The sequence below is a fragment of the Lygodium microphyllum genome, chromosome 5, assembly GCF_053477565.2.
Source record: "Lygodium microphyllum isolate KBCC chromosome 5, Lygodium_microphyllum_v1.1.10, whole genome shotgun sequence".
Classification (NCBI taxonomy): Eukaryota; Viridiplantae; Streptophyta; class Polypodiopsida; order Schizaeales; family Lygodiaceae; genus Lygodium; species Lygodium microphyllum.
Window position 1 is genome coordinate 152497374 of NC_141139.1, and position 16377 is coordinate 152513750.

Here is a 16377-nt window from a genome sequence, read left to right on the forward strand (position 1 = left end):
TTGGATTTGATTATGATGCAGCTTGATGAAGAACGAAGAGCCCGACAAGCTTTGCAAGTTCAATTGGCCAATTTGCAACGACCTACCACCGACAAAGATGGACCGCAACCCGAAGATCTTATACGACGTACCATTGATGCGACACTTGAAGCCCAATCCATCCTCAAAGAAACAAAGATAAGTAAAAGAAATTTCAAATTTTGTACTTTCAATAGATCACGAGATGGAAAAGACTGTACTTGCATTTATCAGTTAGTTTGATGATTACTTCCATGAAGAGACATATGCTGAGAAAGACAAAATTAAATGTGTCACTAACCATTTAGTCAATGGAGCATCTCTATGGTGGACTGTGGTTCGCAAGAGCATTGATTGTCCCACTACATGGGAGAGTTTCCAAAAGAAGTTTTTGCAGAATTTCCTTCCTCCTCAATTCCATGAAAAAGCCATAAAGCAATGGGATCTTCTACAGCAAAGAGAACGTGAGCCTATTTCCCAATACACTGAACATTTTTGAAATGCTCTACTGCAACTACGCATGCTCGAAAATGTACCTGAAGCGACTCACAAACGCAAGTTTATGTCTGGCCTACTTAGACATTATTATGTTGAAGTCAATGTGTTCAAGCCAACAACCCTTGAAGATGCAATTTCCTTGGCTCATGACACTGAAGACAAGATTCGTGGAAGAGAAAAGCGACCACAACAATTTCAAACAAATGGTAACTATGGTTCCAAACAATTCAATTCAAATTTTAGAAGATTCAATCAAATTCGTTTTCCTCCATCTTCATTCCGTAAGTCTTGGACACGACCACCTGCTTTGCCATCAAATACCAATCAAAACCCTAAGCCATCCTCATAGCCAAATCCCAATATTCCTAGACTTCCTGCCATTACCAACAATGTATCTAAAGTCAAACCCATAGTTTGTTACAAATGCCATCAACCTGGACATCTAGCAGCCAATTGTCAATCGAAAAAGCCACCTGTCCATATCAATTATCTTGAAGCAATGGAAGAAGAAGAACGTGAGGAAATGCCTAACTTTACGGAAGATGATGACGACATTGGTATTACTTCGGATGCTTTGCCAGGTATGCCAACTCCACATTCTTTGTTGACAATGAAATGTTTTGTGCATGGTAAAGAAAAGATTATTTTACATGATGACGGTAGCACACATGACTTTATTTCTGCAAAGTTAGTGAAAGAATTGAAATTACAAACTTTTTCTACACATTATCGTATTAAAGCTGCAGGCACAAGATATAATGGAACACAAGAGGTGCATAACTTAGAAATTAAAATTGGTGAATATACTGAACGAATAAATTTCTTAGTTGTACCTTTGCAGTCTAGTGACATTATCTTAGGAATGCCTTAGCATCATCAGTATAATCCTGACATAGATTATTCTACGCATTCAATTAAAATTTATTTTCAAGGAAAACAAATCACATTGCATGGTATGCACGCATCTAATAATTTTCCACTGCTTACTCATACTCAAGCTAAACGTGCATTACGTAAAAGTAGCAAATCTTATTTAATTTGGGTGAATGAACTTCAAGCTAAAGAAAAACATATGCATCCTAGGCATACACAATTTCTTGCTCAATTTAAAGATTGTTTTGCTGATGATTTACCACCTGGACTATCACCTTCACGTCCTGAAGATCACAAAATAGATTTAATTCTTGGTACACAACCACCATGTAAAGCACCATATAGGCATAACCAAATTGAACAGAAAGAAAAAATCAAATAGAGGATTAATTAGATCTAGTAGTTCTCCATTTGGCGCACCTGTTTTATTAGTGAAAAAGAATAATAATACTTATCGCATGTGCATTGATTATCATGCCCTAAATAAAATTACTGTTAAGAATAAATATCTAATTTCTAAGGTAGATGATCTTATGGATAAACTACAAGGTTCTGCCATATTCAATAAGATAGATCTTAAATCTGGTTATCATCAAGTAAGATTGGATAAATCTGATATATTCAAAACTGCATTTAGAACACAATTTGGACACTATGAATTTCTAGTGATGCCTTTTGGTCTAACTAATGTACATGCTATATTTAGTCGTATGATGAATTGCATATTTTTGAAATATCAGCATTGCGCCGTAGTATTCTTTGATAATATATTAGTATTCAGTAAAAATGAGAATGAGCATTATGAACATCTGTCTTTAGTTTTCAAGTTGTTAAAAGATAATCAATTGTATGCTAATCCAGAAAAGAGTGAATTCTTTCAAACAAAAATTGAATATCTATGACATATTGTTTCATCAAAAGGTATTAAGATTGACCCTAAAAAGATAGAAGCAATTTTAAATTGGCCCATACCCAAAAATGTGCATGAGTTACGTTCTTTTCTAGGTCTTGCTAGCTTCTACAGAAAGTTTGTGAGAAATTTCTCATTACTTGCATTACCTTTGACTAAACTTTTAAAGAAGGGTATTGTTTATAATTGGTCTGATAATCAACAAAAATCTTTTGATTTATTGAAACATACATTAATCCATGCTCTTGTATTACAACTACCTGATTTCAATAGACCATTCTTCTTAGTAGTTACTGGCTAGTGGATCTGGAATAGGAGCTGTCCTTATGCAAGATAATCATCCCATAGCCTACTCTAGCTGTAAACTGAAACCATCTGAACTTAAATATTCTACTTATGATAAAGAATTGCTAGCTGTAGTACAAGCCTTAAGTCAATGGAAACATTACTTAATGGGTTTTGAATTTATGATTAAAACTGACCAATAAAGCATTAGACATCTCCTTAGTCAACCACAAATATCTGACAGACATATTAAATGGGAAGCTTTCATTCAAAGTTTTCATCCCCTTATACAATATCAACCAGGAAAATAGAATGTTGCAGCCGACGCTTTAAGTAGAAGACCAATAATTCATAATATCTCTGTGATATCATTTGATTCTCTTACCCCTATGAAAGATACTTATCATCAGGATCTTACTTTTCAAGCTGATTGGAATAAATTAGTTACAAATAATTGGATTCTTATTGATTCACTATCTTACAATAATGGATTCATGTTTTATGAAAAGAGATTATGTGTGATAGTTCCATTTAGATCATTTGTTTTGAATGAGATTCATTGTCCTCCATATCAAGGTCATAGAGGTATTATATCTACTTTGCGTATATTAACTGAAGATTTTTATTGGCCACATATGGACACTGATGTATCTAACTTTGTTTCTGAATGTTTAGTTTGTCAATGAGTTAAAAGACACCATGGTAAATAATATGGTTTACTAATGCCCTTATCTATTCCATCACGACCATGGGAACAGATTTCAATGGATTTTATCACTGGTTTACCTAACACTAAAGCTAACCATGATATGATTTGGACTGTTGTCGACAGGTTTAGCAAACAAGCATATTTCATTCCATGCAAGAAAACTCTAACTGTATCTCAAGCTGCTCAATTATTTTTGAAAACTGTTTTCACTAATCATGGTTTACCAAAAGTTATTATTTCTGATCATGATTCTAGATTCTGTAATAATTTTTGGATTACTTTGTTTGCTAACTTAGGAACAAAGATTGATTTTTCATCTGCATTTCATCCTGAAACAAACGATCAAACAGAAGCTACTAACAGTACTATTTTAGATCTTTTACGTGCTTACACCATTTCAAAACCACACACATGGGATACATATCTACATTTACTTCAGTTTGCATATAACAATACACCACATACAGCTACAAAGAAAGCACCATTTGAAGTTATTTATGGATGTAGATTGCCTACACCTGTTGCATCATTATCAAACAAAATTCAGACTGCTGATGATATTGCTAACATGCATGCTACTATTTTTGATGAAGTTAAAGATATGATTCCCAAAGCCCAGCAATCATATATAAAGCAAGCAAATAAGAAAAGACAGGCTATGAATTTTAAAGTTGATGATTATGTTTGGTTACGAATAGAAAAACGTAGATTACAAAGTGTAGATAAACACCCAGTTGTGAAATTAGCACCTAAATTCTATGGACCATTCAAGATCATACACAAAATCAGTGACAATGCATTTAAACTAGAATTCCCACAACATTGGAAAATCCACAACACCTTTCATAGAGGCCAGTTACCTGTACACCCTGTCTATGAAAACCCTCCTTTACTAGATGAAGAGACTGAAATCCTTGAGCCTGAAACTATTATAGATACTGATTTTATGACCATTAGAACAGCTGATATACTTTCTTGGTATTGAGGTGATCATATGTGATGATGGTAAATGGCTATCCCAAAGGCAGTATGGCTTGGATATGTTATCCAAGTATGGTATGACAGCATGTAAGCCTATTTCAGTACCATTGGAGCAAAATGTGAAGTTGAGTGCCGACATTGGGGATGAGATAGAAGACCCTACTATGTTCAGGAGGATAGTAGTGAGTTTGATTTACATGACTATTACAAGGCCAGACTTGAGCTATGCTATTGGCCTTGTCAGTCAGTTTATGCAGATGCTTAGAAAGCCTCATTTGGATGTAGTTATATGTATATTGAGGTATGTGAAGTCCACTTTACATTATGGACTTTTATAATGAGGCAGGTAAGGACGTACATGTCTTTGGATACACAGATGTAGATTAGGCTGGTAGCATGCCAGACATAAGATCTACAAGTGGATTCATGTTTTCCCTTAGTAGTGTAGCAGTTACATGGAGTAGCAAAAAGCAACCTACAGTTGCTTTATCAAGTATAGAGGCTGAGAGGTGCTGCTATGGCAGCATGTGAGGTGGTATGGCTGTAAAAGTTATTAGGTGATTTGGACGTGCAGGGAGATGGTTCAGTTGTCATTCATTGTGACAACATGAGCATCATACATCTAGCTAGAAATCCAGTGTTCCATGCTAGGTCAAAACACATTGAGGTGCACTACCACTTGTACTTGTAGAGAGATTGACTTGGTATATATCAGCACACGTGATTACATAGCTGACATTTTCACAAAGGCATTGGGTGCAGAGAAGCTTCGAAAGTTCCGAAGCTTACTTGGAGTTGCAGAGATAGAATTGAGCTTGAGGGGGAGTGTTGAGATGGCAAGCTCAACACGTGCGGACATTTATGATGAACCGCCTGGCTAGATGAGTCCGCACGTCTACACTTAGCACGTTGGTGGTCATTATGATACTCACATTACCACTGACTTATCACTTATTATATTTAGTTTGTTACACCTACCTACAGCTGGCAAAGATATAATGCTAGTCGATTAGTGTAGTCGGTTATGCGCTGTTTGACTTAGAAGGCCACTTTCCTTTATGTTGTATCTTATCTATGCTTTGTGTACATTGTATAGTGTGTGGAAGAAGAAGAAAAATTAGTAAGAAAATGTTTTGGCCTCCATCTCTTTTCTTGTATTCTTGAGTGAGCTTCCTCTTGTGTATACAGTGTGTGTTCGGCGCAGCAGCTTAAGCAAATCCCCCCATCACACGATTCTTGACAATTACCACTAGGCCATCCATCGTTTTGTGAAAAGCTATTTGCAGGTTAGTGTGTAGAGGTAGTAATGGACGGATTGCACGCTACCCCAGCCGTTCGGGGTAGTGAGTACCTACCTTTAGTTATATGTAACATTTTATACATTTCTATTGTAATTATTATGAGAGAGAGAGAGAGAGAGAGAGAGAGAGAGAGAGAGAGAGAGAGAGAGAATATTCTTAGACCAGTTACACACCGCGATGTGGATGGCTATTTCCAAAAAAAGAGAGTATCTGTCAATGACATGTCGCGTTAAAATATGCAGTGAAAATCGCGGATGCTGGACAGTTTTGGGCAGGGGATCTCCCCCGTTCTAAATCTCATCCACACCCAACACACTATGAAACAAATTCCATTCATTAAAAATGTATGCTACAACTGACAATAATTGAACCATCGCCAATAGGTGATGGTCAAAGGCATCATTACCACTAGGCCATCCATCGCTTTGTGAAAAGCTAACTGCAGGTTAGTATCTAAAGGTAGTAAAGACGGATTGCATGCTACCCCGGCCGTCGGGGATAGTGAGTACCCATCCTTAGTTCTATGTGACATTTTGTACCTTTCTATTGTAATTATTATGAGAGAGAGAGAGAGAGAGAGAGAGAGAGAGAATATTCACGAAAAATATTTTCTGCAATAGTTGATACAAAAAACATGTAACTCAAAATTTGGAGAGATTTATGAATCAAATTATATGTACTTCCTACTTTTATTACTAATTTTTCAAAAAGATTTGAGGTTTTAAACCTTCTCCTTTAAATTTTAAAAGATTTTTGAAAAATTTTGCAATTCAATTTACATTAAATCTCTACTCTATTATTTGTGAACACTTTGAAAGGGGGGGGGAGGGGGGAGTCGGTTACGGAGTGGCTCAAAGAATGCTTGCTTTGGGGGGCAGACTGGAGGTGGTGGTCGACGTGGCAGCGATGGGGGAAAGGGACGAAAAAAGGGACGAGGGGGGCAGGAGGGTTCTGGTATTTAACCGGCAGAGGAAGACGTTTACCCGATAGACGTTGGGATGTCGACGAAAACGAACGGACGTAGGCATACAAACACTACTACGACTCCTGCTCCTCCTCCTTACATACAAAACACTTGCCAGTACTACCAGTTTGGTATTTTTCAGGTGCGAGAGATTGAATGTGAGAGAGAGAGACGTCCACATCCACGATCTCTCTCCCCCTCTCCCTCTCCCTCTCTCGCACTCTCCACTCACTTTATCAAAAGAGAGCTTTCAAAGAGATTGAAAGCTCTCGGGGAGAGTTGGCTGTTACAATTTACGGCGAAGGGTCGTGGGGGGGAGAGAGAGAGAGAGAGGATCTGCACTTGTGCGTGGTGGGCTGGCTGGCCGGTGGGCTGCTAGTGTCAAATAAATCGATATTTTCTAATGAAAATCCTTTTTGATTCTTAACATTTAATAACGAACTCCTCATAAACGGGCGAATAAATAACTCAGCCGCCGCTTTATACATTACAAAATACAAGAACGATCTCGAGAGGAAAGAGAGAGAGAGAGAGAGAGAGCCCCTCGACGGCGTGTCCGCGGCATCATCACTGAATTGGAAGTTCGGGAAAAGAAAAAATTTTAGAGTGACAAAAAACCATTAGAAAAGGTGTTTCTAAAAATTAAAAAACCAACGATAATGCAGCACCTAGATATAATTGTAGATAGGAGGGGTAGGGGTTGTGTCTCGGGGTCCGGCAAGCCTGGTTTTGATCAGTACGAAGTAGTTCTCTCTGTGATAGAGAGAGAGAGAGAGAGAGAGAGAGAGAGAGAGAGGGGTATACCATCCATACACTGGTGAGTGACTGTCGCAAAGTCGGACTAAAGAGAGAAAGAGAGAGGGACAGAGCGAAGAAGATCGCCTGCACCCTCGGATTTTCCAGTGTTCCCCACGGTCTCTCACACATTCTCTCTTTCTATTCATCATAGCAATCGAAGTCTGTTCCTACAAACCCTCTCTCTCTCTCTCTGTGCTCCCCCCCTTTCTCTCTGTGTCTGTCTGTGACACTGTCTCGCTCTGTCTGTCTGTATGTAGGTATGTGTTTTTTTGCCCTCTGCGTACGAAAAGTTCCCTCTCGTCTTCTCTCCTCTCTCTCTTTCTCTTTTCTGATCCTGCCAAAAGAGTCCTACCCACTTTCCTTCCTGGACAAGTGCGCGCTCGCCTTCCTTGCGGTTTTCTTTTGAGCCTCCCCCTCTCTCTCTCTCTCTCTCTCTTTTGTTCAGCCTCCCATTCCATCTCCTCTTCTCCTTCTAATAATCCTGCCTCGGGTCTTGGCAAACGCCTTGATGTTAGCCATACACACTGCCCCATAATACCCCTTGTGTTTTTCTTTATCCTCTCTCACGAAAGAAAAACACACCTCTCTAGAAAGGACACACACATAGCTAGAGCGCGCATGTATATTCGGACACTCCCCCTTCTTTGCGCGTGCGAACCATTCGTCCCTAATTCCTCTTTCTCTCTCTTCCTCTCTCTCGCTCTCTCTCTAGACTGTTTGCATGTGTATATGCGTCTTTGGCTGATCTCTATCATCACACCACCTTGTCTGCCATCGTCTTCTCTTCTCTCTATAACCAAGCCGGTTGCTTGCTGCAGCTGTCCTGATCATGTGAGCCCTCGCTGTCATGGCTGCGGCCCTCTCTCTCTTCCCACTCACCAGCTGTTGCAGCACCTGCCTGCATATTGAGCTCACATCCTCGAATTAGTTAATTAGCAGACACTCACTCATTACCCGAGTCACCTTATATCGGCTACTCAATAGCCTGATAATCCAATCAGCAGACAAGGAATCATTTCAGGCAATCACACACACACACACACACACACACACAAAAACTCTCTCTCTCTCTCTCTCTCACTGTCACATATGTTGACGATGTCTGGGAGCAGTGTGATCTCGAAAGAGAAATGCTCACTCGACTCGGGCAAATATGTGCGTTACACGAATGAGCAAGTCGAGGCTTTGGAGCGCTTGTACAATGAGTGCCCTAAGCCAAGCTCCCTTCGGAGGCAGCAGCTCATCAGAGAGTGCCCCATCCTCCAAAACATCGAGCCCAAGCAAATCAAAGTGTGGTTCCAAAACAGGAGGTAAGCTTGTTATACAAAATAAATCAATTTTGAGTGATATTTAGCGAAGCACGTTCTTCTGCAGGCGCACTATATAATGATGGATGGGCGAGGTATAAGGTTTGGTGGTGATCTGTTTTGGGCTCTGATCAGGTGTCGCGAGAAGCAACGGAAGGAGTACGCTCGGCTGCAAGCTGTGAACGGCAAGCTTACTGCAATGAATAAGCTGCTGATGGAAGAGAACGATCGACTGCAGAAGCAGCTCGCTCAGTTGCACTACGAGAACAATTACTTACGACAACAGGTGGTGCGAGCATACATATAGCTCATATCCTGGAAGCCTTGTCAAACCCTAATTAGTCTAAAATGCACTCTCCAACACTATTTATCAGCCATCATATCTCAAACCATCCATCTGTAGCAGCTGCCATTTGATCTTGGTTCTCTCTTTCGTAGATGTGTGACTTACTGGATTTAATGGAGAGGCCCTAATCAGCTCTGTATTTTGTGCGCAGGGAGGTATAGCCACCACAGACACGAGTTGTGATTCAGTTGTTACAAGTGGCCTTCAACATGTTAATGCCACCCCTCAGCATCCTGCAATCGATGTAACGCATTCTGGGTGCGTCTGACACAGTCATATTGCCACCTGCTTCCACTGAACAGTCTAGCATGTTTTGCTATTGGCATCCCCTAATTATGGTTCGAGGTAATGATCCCGCTAACCGAGAGTTGCTCGTCTCGCGCAGTATCTTATCGCTCGCGGAGGAGGCTTTGACAGAGTTCTTAGCCAAAGCTACAGGAACTGCCGTGGAGTGGGTGCAGATGCCTGGAATGAAGGTATAGGTTTTTGTTATTCGCTGTTAACCTTTTTCTCAAGCTTTTCAGCCGTAGGGTAAGATAAACTGTGTTTTTTAAAAGCCAACTTAAGATGTGAATTATTGCAGCCTGGTCCAGATTCCGCTGGAATGGTGAATATTGCCCATGGGTGCAACGCTGGGGTAGCAGCACGAGCAGGCGGGATGGTGGCTCTGGAGCCCACAAGGGTAATCGATCGGCCTTGTCGAATTAGGGAAAATTATATTACAAAATAAACAACTGTCACTAGCTGCATATTTCCAACGGGGGTCAACCGGGATATTTTGTTTTCAGTAGACGCTAGTTACAAATTTGCTCCTGCCGATTAGGTTCTAAGCAGACCCACGTCAAACAGACAACCGGATATTGTGCTGATTCGACGATAGCCCTAATCTACTTTTGCCAATCTAATTCCCATCACAACCAATTGGGAAAAACCACTGGATACTGTGTTAATCGGACCCTCACATCAGGCTTTACAAGATTTCTTTCATCGTCAATTGTGGGAAATTGACTCCTTCTGGCAACTTGGCCACTCTTAACCATTAGCCTGATGCAAGCACAAGTACCCTATGTTAGCCCGTGTGATGTGAGTAATGTATATTCATGAACTACTCCATGGAATGCATGCCATACCTGCCCTTTAACCACTGTGATCCCCCCGCAACCATATTATGATGAATAATAGAGTCTTGTGTAGTGACATCGTGGGCTCCTGTAAGGGATCGAAGCTATACCTTCTCCTGTACCCCTTGGATTCCTCTCCCCTCCAAAACTGCAACAGACAAGTATGTGGTAGCTCGTAATGCTCTGGGATAGAGAGAAATGGGGCTCCATGTTTGAGAGAATATGTACGGATTCCCAAATCATGATGTTGTTGGAGTTAGAGAAGTGGGTATCTAAATGTGAAAGTTGTCTAAGATTTCCTACGTGCATGCACGAGAGAAGTGGAAATGCTATTATTTAGTCTTCTGAGTTGGAAATGCTTCCATTTTGTCTTCTGAGTTAGTATGTGTGGCGTGCATGATCATGGATTGGGCGAGCAGGTGGCTAGCATTTTGAAAGATCGGGCGTCATGGTGTCGAGACTGTCGTCGATCTAGCACGTTGTGGGCCGCGCCTGCAGGCAATGGAGGCACCCTGGAGATACTATACATGCAGGTGGGTGGGGGTGGCCCGGTCGATCGTTCTCTTTCGTGCCCTTTCTTCCTCGTAACGCAAATATGATTCAATGTCAAATCGTCCACGAATTCTGTCTATCGAAGCATGCCAGAGATCCATCTTTCGACAAAGTCTGAGAATATTGACGATGATGATGAAACGTGATCATGTGTGTCTCTTTGTTTGTTTATTTCTCTTCTTTTTTTTCCCGGCAGATGTACGCACCCACAACGATGGCGCCTGCACGCGACTTCTGTACGCTCCGCTACAGCTCATCGTTAGAGGACGGCGGCTATGTGGTAATAATGAATACAAATACAAATTAAACCCTCAATAAAGCTTACAAACCAAATCATTACAGACTGTGGAGAGAGAGGAGTCGGGACCTGTAACATGTGTGTTCATTGTAAGCTTAAAGAAAGGATTACGCGAGTCTAATGAGTGTACTTGTATGAAGATTATCATCATCATCATAATCATAATCATAATAATAATAATATATATAGTGAGGCTAATTATCAGTCATGGCCTGTGTTACATTTGGAAAATAAATATTTTCTCATCAGTCAGAATCTCAGTGTTTACTGAAAACCTTGAATTAGGTTTCTGAGAAATTTTGGGAGCTGCTCTGGCTAAAATTACATACAATAAGTTTACAGATTTAAAAAAAAACTCTCCAAGGATTTCAAGGGTTTTTAAAAAAAATTTACGTAAATTCTCTCCAAGAATTCTAAGGGGCTTTTTTTTTTCAGTTTTATTTAGTGAATTCACATCGCACTAAACCTCGGCTTTTAATGAATACTGGGTTGTTAGATATGCGAGCGTTCCTTACTTGGCGGCCTGCACCCGGGGGTGCCCACAGCGCCCCCCATGCCCTCCTTCGCGAGAGCCGAGATGCGCGCCAGTGGCTGCCTCATCCGACCCTGCGGCGCCGGCGGCTCCGTCGTCATTGTCGTTGATCATTTTGATCTGGAGGTAATGCTCACTCATTAGTAGTACCAGTACCCGCAACAAAAATTCAGTCACCAACCTAACTTTTCTATCATCTCAGTACGTACCGTCCTAGCTCACTCATCACCCCCAATCTACCGGAATCTAAACCTATTCATCGCCTTCTTGCTCGATTTCTGTGTCTTGATTTGATTAGCTGAGACACTTTGATCTAGACTTGCTCATGGCTCGTATACTATACTCGTTGATCCTGTAGCCATGGACCGTGCCCGAGATTGTCCGTCCCCTCTACGAGTCCTCAGCTGTTTTGGCGGAGAAGATGTCTCTAGCGGTAATGATTTAATGCTCAGTACCTGCAGGCTCTGGGTTGAGTACCGCTCTTCTAGCCTGTAAATTTCATTCCTGTTATCCTATTTTCTGCAGGCTTTCCGCCACTTGTCTTGTATTGCACAAGAGTCTGCCATCGATTTGCCTGGGGGAGGCGTTGTGAACCAGCAGCCAGCGGCTGTGAGATCGCTCAGCCACAGGCTGGCAAGGTAACAGAAGACCAGTCATGACATGATTGTGATGAAGAAAGATCAAATATAAAGCCGCAACCGTAGCGAGGAATCTATATGCGATCTTCTGAATATGACGTATACATGTGTGCAGGGGTTTTAATGATGCGATTAACACGTTCGCAGACGAAGGATGGACAACGGTTAACAATGCAGATCATGATCACGGGCTGGATGACGTGCAAGTGCTGCTGAAACCGAGCTCAGGGGTGGTGTGCGCAAAGGCGTCTATGCCTCTGCAGGTCCTAATTGTTACAGAAATTTGAATACACACGTACACACTCGCGCGCGCGCACACGATAATAATGATAATCACAGTGGACATGTTGTTCCCCCTATGAATCCCAATTTTTGGAGCCCCCTAGAAGTTTCTGATCATCTGACGCTATAATCTCTTCTGGTGCTTCAGGCTGTTTCACCATCTCTGCTAGTGCGCTTCCTGCGTGAGCATCGCTCTGAGTGGGCCGACCACAAGCCTGACCCTAATTCCAGTTACCCGTCCGCTAACTTGGCTGCCTCCATGCGCCCCTTCACTCAATACACCGGATCAGCTGACTTCTCCTGCACCTCGCAGCTCCTCTACCCTCAAGTTCACAGCGTCAATCAAGATGAAGTACTGTACTCTTCGATCAGCCACTGCTTTCAGTCCGTCTGATTTGTTTTACATCATATGTTCTCCTTTCTTGTGAAAAAGAATTTCAGGACTGAGATTGACATACCGGGCATTTCCTCTTTTTCTTTCTGGGATTCCGAAATATCTCAGCTACTGGAACTCATCAAACTGGAGGACTGCAATGACGTGGGGCGTGAAGATTCTCTTCTATCTAGAGAGACGCTCTTATTGCAGGTAAAAGTAACCGATAGCTCAATGCAGTCCTGCCTGCAGAAACGCTTTAGATTCAACTCTAATCCTGTTAGCTAGTACTTCATATTGCGTTTGCCACAAACCAGGTTTGAGTTAATCGGAATTTAACTGAATGAAAAGAAAAAATTCGATGCAGCATTGTAGCGGATTGGAAGAGAAGTCTGCTGGACCTGCATGTGCTCAGATGGTATTCGGGCCGATCGACACAAACAGTGTGTCAGATGAGGTCCCTCTCTTACCATCAGGGTTTCGGGTTGTCCGATTAGACAGGGGTGGCAATGTGAGTACTAATTCTTCTCCAATTGATGTGTTCTCCCATCATCCTTTCTGACCATTCACTCTTGGTAACGCTTGGGATCACCCTCTCTGATAATTAACAGGAAGGAGAAGCTCGTACGAGGACTCTAGATCTAGCGTCGGCTCTGGAAGTTGGGCCAGCCATCAATGGTAGACAGCTGGTTCTAATGGACGGAAGCTGCGGCAAAGGATCAGCAGCTGCTGGAGGAGCTCAGTATCATCATCATCATCAGTACAGTGCCAATACAACTGCCAGATCGCTGCTCACATTAGTATTCCAATTCCCTGTCGAGAACCGCCTTCAGCAAGATGCCCTGGTACCACTAGCACGCCAATTTATTCGCCATGTCATGGCCAACGTCCGCCGCATTGTCACCAACATGGCAGCTCTGCTTCATCATCAGGCTTTGCCTGCCCCTCTATCCCTGCCACCAGCAGCTGCTGCAAGCCCACCTGCCTCATCTTCTGAGATAACTGCTCAAGGCCTCACCCTGGCCCACCTCATCTGCAAGAGCTACAAGTACGTGCCATAGTTTGTTTGCAGCTGGCGTCTCGCCACGTAAAATATAGTTGTTTATGTCTCCAATGTTCTCACACTGGTAGCCCTATACCATCAAGATGCAAGCTATCCATCGTCTTTTTTGCTGCTGGAGTTTGTTCTTGCAATAGTTATTTATGTCACATTAAAGTATGAGTGCTGTTTGGTCTGCACCTGTCTACTGTGAATGCCTGTACTAGACTCACGAGGATAGCTAACCTTGGGTATACGCTTATGACAACAAATCGGCAGTCGGCAAAAATTTGCAGACTTGCACGACGAATAGTTTGATTGTCCCAATTACGACAGTCATCTGTTCTATCAACCTTATTTTGATCTTACAAAATGAGTACATTGCCTGATTGTCTGTCCCTTTCATGGTAGACATCTGCTCTATGATCCTAATCATGACCAAGAACAGACTAATTGGCGTAACTGCGATCAGAATATGCCCAAGGGCTTCCTAAGAGGTTTTAACATGATCAATAGTATGCTTAAGAGGTTTTAGCATCCACATGCAATATGCAACAATGTGACCGATTCTATGTGCTTACTTGGTCCTTTTTCTTCTTTTAAAGACGTTTTGTGGGCATGGAGCTAGTGCGGGTTAACGCCAAAGATGATGAAGACGACGACGACGGCAAGCAATGCTTCGAGCAGCTGTGGCAGTTCTCTGATGCTGTAATGTGTTGTTCTTGTAAGGTAACTAAGGCAGGATGAATCTTCGCACATTTTACTCTAATTTCATGTCCCAAACTTGTGGCAATCTTGAACGACAGCCCAGCCCAAAGAAAAGGTGATTCAAGGTTCTTCATTTCCTGTTGATACATGTCAGTGGATGATACTATTGTTTTGGATGCATGTAGACGATGCCTATGTTTACATTTGCAAATCAAGCTGGCCTGGATATGCTGGAAACCACGCTTGCTGCATTATATGAGCTTTCATGGGAGGAGACGCTGGATGAGGAAGGCAAAAAGAGCCTTGGCTCTACTCTGGCACAAGTCCTTCAGCAGGTTCGTACAACTCTTTGTGTGCTATTCCTGTCGGCAAACTGTAATTACCACTTCTGCTTTAGTAATCTAGGTCTCTTTCAATAAGAGGGATTGATTGATCGCGGATGAATTGATGCATTCCATGAGGTGGATCGATTGATGAATCGATGGATGTTGTAGTCTCTTAAAACACTTCTTAATGCATTTGATTACGACTTCATTCTTGATTGATCGATCACGGTTTAATTGATGCATATTGTTTGATTGACGAATCGATGGATGCTGTTCGTGATTTCTGTGCAGGGTTATGCATGCCTCCCTGCCGGTGTCCGTCTGTCAAGCACAGGCCGGCTGGCTTCTTATGATCGGGCAATTGCATGGAAGGTTCTTGATGTGAATGACGACACCGTCCATGGAGTCGCATTCGTCTACCTCAATTGGTCTTTCATGTAAAGCACTACCATCAATCGTCATCTACACTCCATCTCGGAAACAAACAATGTGTAAATTATTCTCCAACCCTCACACGGCCATCAGTATCCCGCTTGTACTACTAGTTATTATTAGCCTTCGCATTAATGACTGTCGTTAAAAAATATGTCCAAGGTTTTGTACAAGGCTTATCATCTAAAAGTAGTTTTACATGCCTTGCAACGAACCAGCTCAACAAATCTGGAGCTGCTTTAAGGTTTTGTACTAGCCTTATTATCCAACAAGCGCCAACCGATCGATTATTCTTCTTGTTTGCCCTTGTTATACAAGTAAATCATGGCACATTTCTTTAGGGCAGAAAGGCCCAATTAAGAGATGAATACGCATTGCCTGCCCGTGTACCGTAGCCGCCCAGCTTCCTTCAATGCCTAAAACTAAGTTTCTTGAAATATGAATCTGATGATGCTTTGGTGTGTTAAAAGCTATGAGCCGGTAGGTAGGGTAGCCTTTGGAAACTTTTAGGGTTTTATTTCTCAAAGTAGCATGGTGGGCAAGTGCACTCTGAGCTGTGTATTATCATTCACGCCTCGGCGAGAACCGCAAATCTTGGAAGGATGATCTCTTTTGCAAGATGCGGGGTTGGTTAGAAAGCAGAGTCGTGGTTGCAACTCTCTGGGACTGGGACTCCGCTGGCTTGTGATGATAAGACGCTACGTTGCCTGCGTAAGCGGAAGCGGCAGCGGGAGCGGCAGGGCTGCAGGGAGGGGGAGGGCGGAATGCCTCAGGCTCACAAAAGAGCAGAAGAGCTAGACATTTCCTGAGTAACGTCGAGAAGTCGCCTCTGCGTACTATTGGGCCCCACCGAGCCTGATCAGTATAACCAGTTTCTTGCATACCGAGACCAACAAACTAGGGGCAACTGTCGAATGCTTGATATTCTCGGTTCTCAACCCTCTGCTCACTAATAAGACGTATCATGATTCCTCCCAGAGGGGCTTTGGCGGTTGCTCATGAGCATATATACATATATATATATATATATATATATATATATATATATATATATATATTCTCCGACGATACGAGCTAATCCATGAG

General features: G+C 42.1%; 1 protein-coding gene across 1 annotated transcript; it reads left to right on the top strand.

Moving 5' to 3' along the window:
* The first annotated feature begins 7564 nt into the window (after nucleotides 1–7564).
* LOC148036547 (homeobox-leucine zipper protein ATHB-15-like) lies at nucleotides 7565–15623 on the top strand. The gene is made up of 18 exons (XM_087678533.1): nucleotides 7565–8647; nucleotides 8780–8933; nucleotides 9142–9248; nucleotides 9376–9466; nucleotides 9574–9672; nucleotides 10531–10644; nucleotides 10860–10943; nucleotides 11458–11619; nucleotides 11852–11926; nucleotides 12019–12131; nucleotides 12247–12394; nucleotides 12562–12765; nucleotides 12916–12999; nucleotides 13154–13297; nucleotides 13398–13834; nucleotides 14431–14554; nucleotides 14719–14868; nucleotides 15151–15623. Exons 1-18 carry the CDS (start codon nucleotides 8427–8429, stop codon nucleotides 15298–15300), a joined length of 2661 nt encoding a protein of 886 aa, XP_087534659.1. The 5' UTR covers nucleotides 7565–8426; the 3' UTR covers nucleotides 15301–15623.
* Nucleotides 15624–16377: the final 754 nt, after the last annotated feature.